At 41.9% G+C, this 12,475-nt stretch overlaps 1 protein-coding gene across 1 annotated transcript in view; it reads left to right on the top strand.

Annotated features, from left to right (window-relative positions):
* The window catches only part of stab1 (stabilin 1), a 180,894-nt gene extending 170,274 nt beyond the window's left edge, over positions 1–10,620 (top strand). Inside the window, exons 66-69 of the mRNA XM_038295866.1 lie at positions 563–667; positions 9,466–9,612; positions 10,226–10,330; positions 10,468–10,620. Of these exons, the coding sequence (XP_038151794.1) occupies positions 563–667; positions 9,466–9,612; positions 10,226–10,330; positions 10,468–10,536 (426 nt within the window). The 3' untranslated portion in view covers positions 10,537–10,620. The remainder of the gene's footprint in view (positions 1–562; positions 668–9,465; positions 9,613–10,225; positions 10,331–10,467) is intronic.
* Positions 10,621–12,475: the final 1,855 nt, after the last annotated feature.

The raw sequence follows: 12,475 nt of genomic DNA on the forward strand, positions 1-12,475 counted from the left end.
TGCTGCAAAATTAGTGCTATATTTCCGTTTTTTACTCGAGGATTGAACCTCTGCCGTTTCCCAGGATGCACAGCTTTGAGTGGTAACTAAGTGACTGCCAGAGAGTAACCCAGAGAAACTTATTGGACTGATCCAATCAGCTCTCTGATCAACCAGTCGCCTGGAACGCTGGCTGATCAGAGCATCGCTTTGGAGAGATACGCTGGACAGGTTTCACCAGCAACCTCCTCCCCACACCCCGCTCTCTTTTGTCTGCGCAATCGCAGTAGATCTAATCCGCACATGATGCATGAATTATTATATTGCCTGTTCGCTCTCACTGGCATAAAAAAAAAAAACACCACCTCCCATGGTCTAAAATCCGGGATAATTTATCCGACTCGCGGGCATCAATTAACAACTATCTATATCAGGGAAACTCCTGGAACTTCCGGGAGACTTGGGATGTCTGATATTTATATTTATTTTAGTTCATATATCTGTGCTTAAAGCGTAGAATAATGAGGACGTGTCCAACACCGTCCATCTGGATTGTTTTGAACTTCCTGTGGTTTCCTTTCAGAGCTGTAAACTGGTGAACCAGCGGCTGTTGCTGGACTGGGACATTCCTGCCGTGAACGGGATCATTCATGTCCTGGAGGCGCCACTGACAGCCCCCGCCCCCCTGGTGAGTCAAAGACACAATACAGAGATGTTTCCAGGTGTCATCAGAGTTATACAATCATCCAGCTCGTCTCCATCACCTTTTCTCCCAATGTTTACATTTAATCACTGCTGCAAGAAATGGTAATGTCATGAGAGCTGTGCAAAACAATTTTTTGTTTTGTATAAACTCTATGTATACAAGATGACAGTAAAGTATGTCTAAAGCTGGGCATACACTGCGATTTTTTTAAATCGTTGCACGCAGCTACAGCTCACTCTGTACGATGAATCTGCAGGGATTAAAAGTTCACAGCTCACGATGTTTGTTCTCACACTGTGCGACCCGACGCTCTAAAGTGATCTACCTGCTCACACTTTACGTCCAAAACCACGTCGGACTCAGCTCTGCAGTAAGATGGCGCTGCTCTGACTCGTCTATCCAGAAGCCAAACGAGTAGAAGAAGAACGTGAAGCTCTCAAGAGTGAAACGCGCTGCCTTGGCTATTTGTGCAATTTTTTGGTGAAAGCCCTTAAAAGAAAAGGAGACGACGTATTTGGACAAAGACATGGCTGAGCAAACGTGGCTACTACGGTCTGTTAATTTTACAGAAAGAACTCCATGTCATTCCCAACCTCGGCCGCGCGATCTAAAGATTCTCGCAAGACTTGGAAATCGTCTCGAAAAGGGTAAAAAATCGTTCAGTGCAAGCCCGGCTTAAGTCTAAGTCAGTGAGATCAAGGCTTTTCTGATGGGTTGAAGGTGGTTCTGTTCAGGGCTGTGAATCTTTGGGATTCCCACGATTCGATTTAGAATGGATTCTTTGGGTCACAATTCCATTTTTTCCGATTCTTTTAAATCCAAACGATTCGGTTCAGAAACGATTCATTTACGATTCAAAACGACTCTCAGCATCTATTCCAGTCTGCTGGCATGAAAGCAGAGTACATTTATAAAGACTTGATGGGACAGTGATTGGCCTACATGTTATGAATGCTGGCGTACCATAAAGAATAAATGATGAACAGTTTAGTTTGTGCCTTCAAGTCGTTGCCCATAGGAAGACGTTATTTGGATATAACCTAACGGAATATCTTCAGAACGGCTCCAAATGACACAAAACTCATATGGGTGAGTAGAACATGATGGAATAACGGAAAATTAAGGGGCCAATGTAAAAAAAAAAAACAGCGTTCCCCTTTAAGGTCTCTGAATAGGGTGTGTAAAATTGGTTGGGCTGAAAATATTAGCTGTTCTATGAGCTCTAATGCAGCCTGGTTAAAAACCCCAGAATGAAACAACAGGTTTTCTTCCTTTTATGGTATGATCATGAATATTTAGAGGAGCTGTGCTCTGATTGGTTGGTTTATAACGAGCCAAGCTGAGCAAAGACGCATCATAGCAACAAGCACTCACTCACTGAAACATCAGATTGTTGATATTGTGGGGTGAACAGATGTCCTCTTTTTTTCCCGGACATGTCCTGCTTTTAATACCTAAAAAAATGTCCGGGGGAATTTCTAAATCATCTGGGATTTTGGTCGACTACAGTGCAGCACGTTGTCGAAACACATTTGAACCGAGCCGCCAGCTCCGGGGCTGGACCAGGAGCCTCAACACTTCAAGTCATCATGTTAAGACTGGACTCACTTGATGAGCTGACTGGAGTCTGGTGTGCTATTGGTTGGTTGGAAAGAAAACCTGCAGCCACACGGACCTTTCTGGAACCAGTTTGACATCCCTGATCTACAGGTTGAAGTTGGACTGCAGGAAATGAAGCTTCTGTTTGCTGTCTCTGCTTTTGTATTTACTATGAAATAACTCAATGATTTATTTCATGTAAGATACTAGACACAATGATGTGAGAACCATGAGGAATCATCTGCATTGATGCAGAATCATCATCATACCCCTCATGTCCTGAAGTTAACGATCAGCTGCTCCAGCTCCCATCAAACAGGCTGCTGCAGCTCTAACCTGTTTATATCTATATGAAGGCAGAACCTGTGGTTGTATTTTAGATTAAACATTGTATCTGCATTGATGACTTTTCTTTCTCCTGCACTGACCTCAATAAAAAAGATGATTACAGGGTTCTTTTAATCTCGCCACCAGGGGGCACTGGAACAATCCTGCATCCTTGGAGCACAGCCCCCCCACCCCCGATTGGCTGACATTTTGTTTTGTTGCCGGGCGGTTTTATGGCAGAGAGCAGATGGCTGTGCTTAATTTGTTGGAACATTTTGGGGTTTTAGGAAATTAGGATCAATCTGCTGCTTTTCCTAAACAGAACTTTGCTCCATTTTCATGACGAGGAGCCGAGCGATGAAGAGGAGTTCAGTCAGATGGTCTGAGCATGGTTAGCCGAGGGAATCCACATTCTCTAATCGGCAGATGTTAATCTAGAATTGACTGTAGATGCAGCTGAGCTTCAGGGAGCATCAACTGTTGTTTTTATCACCCAGCTGAGGAGCAATGACACGGTTTCTGGAATTTAATTAAACATGGATCCATTGATCCAGTCACACCCAGAAGGTCTTTAATTAATATTTGATTTGAAGTTGGAAAGATGGTTGAGGGTATTTGATATAACACCATCCAACTTATCAAGTGTTCATCATGAACTCTCGGAGCTTTGATGCTTTATTTTACCACCAGCAGCGGTTTCTGTCACTTGAACTGATCTTCAGGCTCTGATCTGCAGGATTTTGGCTTCTTGAAAGGAAAAAGCAGTGAAACAGGCGCTGGATCAGGACGTTACTCAGGTCATAGATAAGACCTGAGCTCTGGTTATTAACTTAGTTGTAAAAGTGTCAAATCCTGATTTCTTATTTCTTTTTTTTTATTATTATTATTATTACAGTGTCCTGTCTGGCAATGTGGAAATAAGAATAATTGTCTTGATGCCAAAAAGAGCCCAACAGATTTTACTTTCACAAGTGTAGCAGTACGGCAATTGCCATACTGCTCCACTTGTTTCATGCATATAAATTGCTCTATTATAATTATGCAGGGAGTTTTACAGTTTATATGGACACTGCAATGTAAATAGAGCAGAAAAAACAGAAGAAAAAAAAGAGAAAAGATGAAAGAAAGAAGAGATAGAAAGGAGACAATGACAAAACATTTTCAGTCTGCTTCATTGCTTCATTTCTTATTTCTTTGCACGTTTATCACACTGTAGTGTTTCAGAAAATTAAATAACTTTTTTTTTTTTTAACATTGTCAGGTCTAAGCACCTAAAACATCATACATACTTACAGGGAAAGAAAGAAGGCACAGAGACAATTAATTTAGTTTTACTCGCGAGGAGAGCAAGAAGGAGACTGCAGAGTTTACAATCCCCACCTCACTCTGCAGTCCCAGCGTTCTGCTCACTATTTATTAGAAATCAGGGGTCCCTTGTTACAACAGCTAAGACTGTTCTAGAGATCAGAAACAACATGAAAAATTCAGACTTGCAGTCTCAGTAAACATCCTATAAATTTCAGGGCTCAGTCAAAGTCCAAGCGGTTGAAGCTGTTCACCAAAGTTCAGCAGGTCGAGTGCTGCCCGTAAATCACCCACAACCTCCCCAAAAGCAAGTTCACAAATCATAGTATACTTCAGAAAAGGTGGCTGTGAAAACATGCACATAGCACACAGCTTTATGCATGATAACACTACACAGATACATTTATATACAATTATTCTAACAAACATTTAACCTTTTATTGGTATTTTTCACTTTTTTATTTATACAGTGTACATGAACATTATACATTAAACTCAATGTAACATAAATCTTTAACTTGGGAGCTTTTCATCTATTTGGCCTTTGTCTCGTCTAGTTTATTATTATTATTTTTTTAATCTTTGTCGCTGTCTTTTGTCTTGAATCTTGTCCATTTCCTCCACTTTTCTTCCATTTGAGTTTGTTGAAGTCTTAGACGATGTGTGAGCTTTTCCATAATGTAGATTTCTTCTATTATTTCAGTCCATTGTTCTTGACATTTCCTCGTGATAGCTTTTTTGCTAGCTATTAACAATATCTTAATCAGATACCTGTCTTTTACCCGTACTTTGATATTGTTCAAATTGCAAAGATAAAGCACCGAACTGTTCATAGGGATATCATATTTCAGTATCTTCTTTACAGTTTCATGTACATTTTTCCAAAATTTAACAATTTTAGGACAGTTCCAGAATATGTGAGAATGATCAGCATTCATTGATCCACAATTCCACCAACACCCCATGTTTTTATCATTAAATCATATTCGATCTTTCCATGTGAACTCCCTCCATATCCGTGAATTGGTGGATGTCTGATGTGTTTTCCACATACACTATATTGCCAAAAGTATTTGCTCACCCATCCAAATTATTGGAATCAGGTGTTCCAATCACTTCCATGGCCACAGGTGTATAAATTCAAGCACCTAGGCATGCAGACTGTTTTTACAAACATTTGTGAAAGAATGGGTCGCTCTCAGGAGCTCAGTGAATTCCAGCGTGGAACTGTGATAGGATGCCACCTGTGCAACAAATCCAGTCGTGAAATTTCCTCGCTCCTAAATATTCCACAGTCAACTGTCAGCTGTATTATAAGAAAATGGAAGTGTTTGGGAACGACAGCAACTCAGCCACGAAGTGGTAGGCCACGTAAACTGACGGAGCGGGGTCAGCGGATGCTGACGCGCATAGTGCGAAGAGGTCGCCAACTTTCTGCAGAGTCAATCACTACAGACCTCCAAACTTCATGTGGCCTTCAGATTAGCTCAAGAACAGTGCGCAGAGAGCTTCATGGAATGGGTTTCCATGGTCGAGCAGCTGCATCCAAGCCATACATCACCAAGTGCAATGCAAAGCGTCGGATGCGGTGGTGTAAAGCACGCCGCCACTGGACTCTAGAGCAGTGGAGACGCGTTCTCTGGAGTGACGAATCGCGCTTCTCCATCTGGCAATCTGATGGACGGGTCTGGGTTTGGCGGTTGCCAGGAGAACGGTACTTGTCTGACTGCATTGTGCCAAGTGTAAAGTTTGTTGGAGGGGGGATTATGGTGTGGGGTTGTTTTTCAGGAGCTGGGCTTGGCCCCTTAGTTCCAGTGAAAGGAACTCTGAATGCTTCAGCATCCCAAGACATTTTGGACAATTCCATGCTCCCAACTTTGTGGGAACAGTTTGGAGCTGGCCCCTTCCTCTTCCAACATGACTGTGCACCAGTGCACAAAGCAAGGTCCATAAAGACATGGATGACAGAGTCTGGTGTGGATGAACTTGACTGGCCTGCACAGAGTCCTGACCTCAACCCGATAGAACACCTTTGGGATGAATTAGAGCGGAGACTGAGAGCCAGGCCTTCTCGTCCAACATCAGTGTGCGACCTCACAAATGCGCTTCTGGAAGAATGGTCAAAAATTCCCATAAACACACTCCTAAACCTTGTGGACAGCCTTCCCAGAAGAGTTGAAGCTGTTCTAGCTGCAAAGGGTGGACCGACGTCATATTGAACCCTATGGATTAGGAACGGGATGTCACTTAAGCTCATATGTGAGTCAAGGCAGGTGAGCAAATACTTTTGGCAATATAGTGTATCTAACCAATCTTCATCTGAAATTGTCATATTAAGCTCTGATTCCCACTTTTCTTTTATGTACTTAGTTGAATGTTTCATCATCAGTTTTTGATATAGAGTAGAAAATTAAATAACTTTAAAGAAAAACTCAAGTAAACACAAAATTCTGGGCTTCTATTGTAAAGGGATAAAAAATCCTGACTTACTTGGCCCTGGGTGAACAAAAACTGTGTTTATTCACACCTCTTTTCTCAATCAATGAATCACTTAAATAGGATCTGCATTAAATGGTGACTTTGACCAAACGATCTTCAAAGTAAGACATCATGCTGAGATTTAAAGGAATCCTGGAAGCAAAGAGGAAGACAGTAGTTTGGGATCTGCCAGTTTGGCAGCTTTGACTCCAGTAAACCGCAGTAAGAGCCAGCAATCGTGTTTCCATCCAAATGTCCCATGAATTTAAGGCAAACCTTTAAATTTTGTACATAAAGAAATGTGATTTAGGTTTGTTTCCGTCACTGGAGCGAATTAACCAGGTGAGGCAAAGTGTAAAACCATCTTAGGATTAGGTAACACTGGGTCGGAGATAAAGAGGTGGTAAACTAGGGCGGATCACAGAGCAGTAAAGGTTTTAGTAAATGTGTGTTGAAATCAGGAAAGTTGTTCTGGTTTTATCATGTCCACTAGTGTTAGTGTTGGTACAGGCCATCCTGTTGTTAGCACACATGAGCTAAACTCCTCCCCCACTCCCTCTTTACACCACTTTCTTGCTTCCTAGCCATTATCTCCCTGCTTAGAGTTGGGCAAATAAGTTATTCGGTTAGCCGGGGGGCGGCCTAGTGCTTAGGGTTGAGTTTGGAATCCAGAGGTTCAAAGTTCGACTGACACTCTGGGTCCCTGAGCGAGACCCCCCACCTGCTCCCTGGGCAGTGTTGTATAGTAACGAAGTAAAAATACTTCATACTGTACTTAAGTATATTTTGGAGTACTTTATACTTTCCAAGAGTATACATTTTTTTGAGAACTTTCACTTTTACTTCACTACATTTACGAACTTAATTGCATACTTTTACTCCGATACATTTTCAATGTTTGGTTTAGTTACTAAGTAAAAAAATAAATAATAAAAGGGGGGGGGGGGGGGTGGAACGCAAGTGTTTTGCGGGTCGGGTCTTGCCTCGGTTCGTTCATCAACACCAATAGGATACGCCTGTTTCACAAAGCCAGTTTAAATTTATCCTACACTCGGTTGTTTATATTATTTTAAGTGAATTTAACCTTCAAAAATTACCAAAATGTAAAAAAATGTCATTCAACTGCACTACTTTTTACTTTTACTTTTCACTACATTACTTGAGTACATCTATTTTTACAGTAATTCTTATACTTAAGTACAAGGCATTTCAGATACTTTAAGACTTTTACTCAAGTAACATTTCAGTCAGTGACTTGGACTTTTTCAAAGTCATATTTTGGAGAGGTACTTATACTTTTACTTGACTCCGAGATTTCAGTACTTTATACAACGCTGTCCCTGGGCGCCGCACAATGGCAGCCCTTTGCTCCCCAAGGGGTTAAATGCAGAGATAAATTTCTCCAATGTGAGATCACTAAAATAAAATCATTATTATTATATTATTTACTTCAACATTAAACATGGTTTAGATCTCACTGCTTGTTTGATTACTGTCTTTCGGCTCTTCTAATGTGAGCGTTTCAAATGGGGATAAAAAAAAAAACTCAATGGAAACAGTTATTATTAACAAACAGAGCAAACAAAGATCAGCAGTGAACCTTCCCTGGAGTGACTGGCCGACCAAAATCACCCTAAAGCCGGGCATACCCTGTACGATTTTTTGCCCCTTTAGGGGCCGATTCTCCAGTCGTGCGAGAATTTTTCAGTCAGTCCAACTTTCAGCCTGATCGTGTGTCCTGCGTCGTGTAGTGTACACAGGGTAACGAGCCTCTCACGACTACCTCCCCATCAGGAATAGTAAGGTCGGGAGAAAATCAAATGTTTTAAATTCAGTCGGCTGTCGTAAGGTGGTCGTGGGCAAATCACTCAAACAAGGATTCTTCTTCTTCCTCTCAGAGGAAAACCCAGAAGCATGGTGGGGGTGCAATGAGTGGAATGGAGTTCTTTCTGTAAAACAGACAGACCGTAGTAGCCACGTTTGCTCAGCCATGTCTTTGTCCAAATACGTCGTCACCTTTTCGTTTTAGGGCTTTCAGCACTAAATTGCACAAATAGCCAAGGCAGCGCATTTCAGTCTAGTGAGCTTCATATTCCTCTTCTACTGGTTTAACTTCCGGATAGACGAGTCCGAGAAGCGGAGCTGAGTCCCACCTGGTTTTTAGACGTACAGTGTGAGCAGGTAGATCGCATCAGTGTCAGGTGGCGCAGTGTGAGAACAAACATCGTGAGCTGTGAACTTTTAAACCCTGCGGTTTCGTCATACAGTTGGAGCTGTAGCTGCAACGATTGGAAAAATTGCACAGTGTCTGCCCGGCTTAAGAGCTCAGCAACAACTGATCACGAAAGAGCCAAGGAAAATAACAGCAGGCTTCCCTTCCTCAACTAAGGTCAGAGTTCATCCCTCCATCATAAGAGAGGAACAATGGCTGCATGGCAAAAATCCACGACTAAAACCAATGATGAAGGAACATCAAGGCTCGACTCAGTTATTCCAGGACCCATCATGTTGATCACCTGGACTTTTGGGAAGATGTTTAGCTGCTTCAGGACTTTGAAGTCTTGCTGTGATAAATAGAAACAAGCTTTCTGTCGTCTACCAATAAATTCTGAGGCAGAGCCTCTGACAATCTGTTCAACCAACTCTGGTTCTGCAGGACAATGATCCAAAACCCACCAGCTCCCACCAGCTGAAAAAACAAATTAAAGACTTTGGAGCCGCCTAGTTAAAGTCCTGACCTGAATCCTACTGAGATGCTGTGACTTGACCTTAAAAACACCATTAATCCTAGGAAATATGGCTAAATTACAAAGATTCTGCAAAGATGACTGGATGAAAACTCTTCTACTGTGCTGGAAAAGAATCACTGTAAATTATAGCAAACAAGTGATTACTTGAAAACTGTATTTTGTGTATACTTGTATTCTCTTCAACTAATACTTAAATTATTTAAATTTAGATGTACAAAAAAAACAGGAAGGGGGCAGACATTTTCTCTCACAACTGTATTTAATTTTTCCAAGCAGGAACGTTGACTCGTAGTTTTTGTTGTCTTACCTGCTTTTCTTCAGGTGATCCACAGCCGCTCCAGAGGCCACGCCCACTCCACTGGGGTAGCGTCAGCCATATTGGTTCCCTTGTTGGTATGTGTGCTGGCAGCACTGGGGTACTACCTCTTCAGGCAAAAGATGGACGCCTTCCGCTTCCACTACTTCAAAGTAAGACGTGTTCAGAGCTTTCCTGTGTCGATCACAGATCTATATTCACCATTTATTGTCTCATCCTGGGCTGTTTATCAGCTCCAAACATTTAAGGCAAAGTGGAGGATTTTTGTGAATTTTTGAAAAGACCCGCCCTCTCTACTTTAAAAAAAAATATACATGCACAACCCTGTAGCCGCTCCTGAGAGGAAACGCCTATTAAACCTGTCCCAGAGCGTGCAGGAGCCCATTTCTCCTTGCCCACGCTCTGTTTTAAAGTTGCTGTTTGCATCGCTCATACAAGCTTACTTTCCAAAAAGACGATTTGCATTAAGTCATTGAAAATGGGGACGAGCACATAAACATATCACCAGAATGATTGACGGTTAGGAGGACCACTTATTTTGATGATCCACCCAGAAAAAGAAGATCCTCCACTAAAGCTTTAAGCAGCTGATCTCAGTGTGAAGCTTTCCTAGAGGATCTGGATCAGATCATCAGGCAAACGTCTCAAACTGACTGTTCCTGATTTTCTTACATCTACTCCAAAGTCATGATTTCATCTCCGTCTTCTGAGTAAGTGGAGGTTAACGCCATGGTTCTGACCCTGCTGCTGTTTCCTCTGTGACAGAATGAGGATGAAGATGGTGCTGCAGGTGGACCAACCAAACCAACGCTGGTTTCCATCCCAAACCCTCTCTACAGCGGCTCCAGGGCCTTCGCTGAGCCCTTTGGGGTAAGTCCGTCTCTACGGTTCTGGTCTCACTGCAGCACAGATAGGAGCCATTACTTCCCTGCTGCGTTAAGCTCATAGGTTATGATGAAGGTTTTATTGAACATTTAACCATCATCTTCCTCTTTTCTGTCTCACAGGAAATGACTTCAGCAGCGGAACCAGCCGAGCCCACAGAACCTCCAAACATTTTGGACTTGGACCAGTGAAACCAGTTTACCAGAACATTCTGTTATCAACAGATTCAGATTCTTCTCTTTCCAGAAAGAGAATAAAGTTGTTTACTAAAATAATTCTGTGTTGAATGTTTAATTCTTGGTAGCAGCTGTGAGGATGTCGAACGGGAGCGGGTTGGCCAAGAAATGTTCGTTCCTGTTCATAAAAAATGTAAAAAAAAAAAATTACACCAAAGCTGAGGAAATGGAACCATTTTTAATGCACAACAATGGCTGATTCTCAATTCACTAGAACGTGAGTTTTAAATTACACACTAAATCAGTAAATGGGCCATATAGTGATGCTTAGAAGTTGAAAGTTCTCGCCTCAAATGATCTTAGAATGTAGTGTTATAGAACCACCGCAACAGGAAAGAGAACTTTTAACTTCATACTCTGCGCTCTGTGAGCGCTAACCTGGAAGCTGCTGCTCCTACCGTGGTGCATGCTGGGATAGCTGCCAGTCTCAATTATGGACAAGACTGCTCTGATGCATGCTGGGTAAAAAAGGAGGGCGAGAAAAATATCCGGGGACTTTGTCCGTTCTGTTTCTGATGTTCTTGTGGATTGGAACAGTACTAGGGCTGAGGCTGATGACGTTTCACGAGCACATGAGGATGCACAAGTACACATATTGAGAAACGGCCACTATATGGTCATATGCTGACATTATAAAAGCCCCGCCCCCTGAGAACAGGAAGTCATTTTTTTTACTTGGAAAAATGCCTCTCTCAGTTTCACTTGGTTTCAAACACCAGCTCAGTCCAAATTACTGAAATCAGTAAAGACCATTAAGCCACGACAGAAGTGTGTCTGCAGTCACCATTAAGTGCCAACCGAATAGTGCTGCCAGTTAGGAATGAAGCAGCAGGAAGCATTGTGCTCCCTAGCGCTAATGCAGTTAGCATAGGGACCTCTAACATTCTTTAAACCACTATACCTAGTGCTCCCTCTGGTGTTTTTCTTTTTTTTTTTGGTATATTTTTTGTTAAGCTTAAAAGCAGACATCCCAGGTAATTCCAGGGAGATGCTTATCGAAACCACCAACCCCCAACCGCCATTTCACAGGATTCACAGCTTTGAGTGTTAACTAGGTGACTTTTAGAGAGTAACCAGAAACTTATTGGCTTATTTTTCTGACTAATCCAATCAGCGCGCTCTCTGACAACCAGTCACCTGGAACACTGGTTGAACAGAGCATCAGTTTAGACAGATTCTATTCAGTTTATTTCTATAGCGCCAATTCACAATACATGTCATCTCAAGGCACTTCACAGTTCACCAGATCATCCAGTCAGATTGATTCAAAGTTTTCTATCTACGGAAAACAGTTGATTGCATCAATTCATTGACTTTTCAGCAATCCCTCTGTTAGGTTCAGACAATGTAGGTTTATAAAAGAGAAACTGAATCTACACAGGAAAGAGATTCAAGCAACTTCTGCAGGAGCGGAAAGAAAAAGCCCAACCCAACTTCAAGCTTTCTTTCTCCGAATCCTCTCCTGGAGCCGTCTTTTATTAACAGAACATAACACATGGTTACAAAAAAGTATTTGTTCTGACAGAACAATTGATCAGTTCATAAAGACAGGTTGCTCCACCAGAATGACAAGGCAGGATGGTCTCCTGACTGAATCACAATCAGGGATAATTTATCCGAATCGCGGGCATTCGTGAAAGAACCATTCCTGGAACTTTCGGGAGACTTGGCACATCTGCTGAAAAGGGAACCAGAGGAAGCGATAGATCCAAGATGGCAGAACAAAATGCCAGAGTGTTTCTATGTTAAGCTGAGAAACATTAATTCATTGTTGTGTTTGGACAGGATTTGTCCATCACAATTTCTTTATGTTTAACATGGCGTCTGTTTGTTTATCTGTGTGATGAAAACATCATTTGTACATTTTAATAATTTTGAACGTCAGTGTTGTTAG

Source organism: Cyprinodon tularosa, unplaced genomic scaffold, assembly GCF_016077235.1.
Source record: "Cyprinodon tularosa strain WSP-4 unplaced genomic scaffold, ASM1607723v1 ctg361, whole genome shotgun sequence".
Classification (NCBI taxonomy): Eukaryota; Metazoa; Chordata; class Actinopteri; order Cyprinodontiformes; family Cyprinodontidae; genus Cyprinodon; species Cyprinodon tularosa.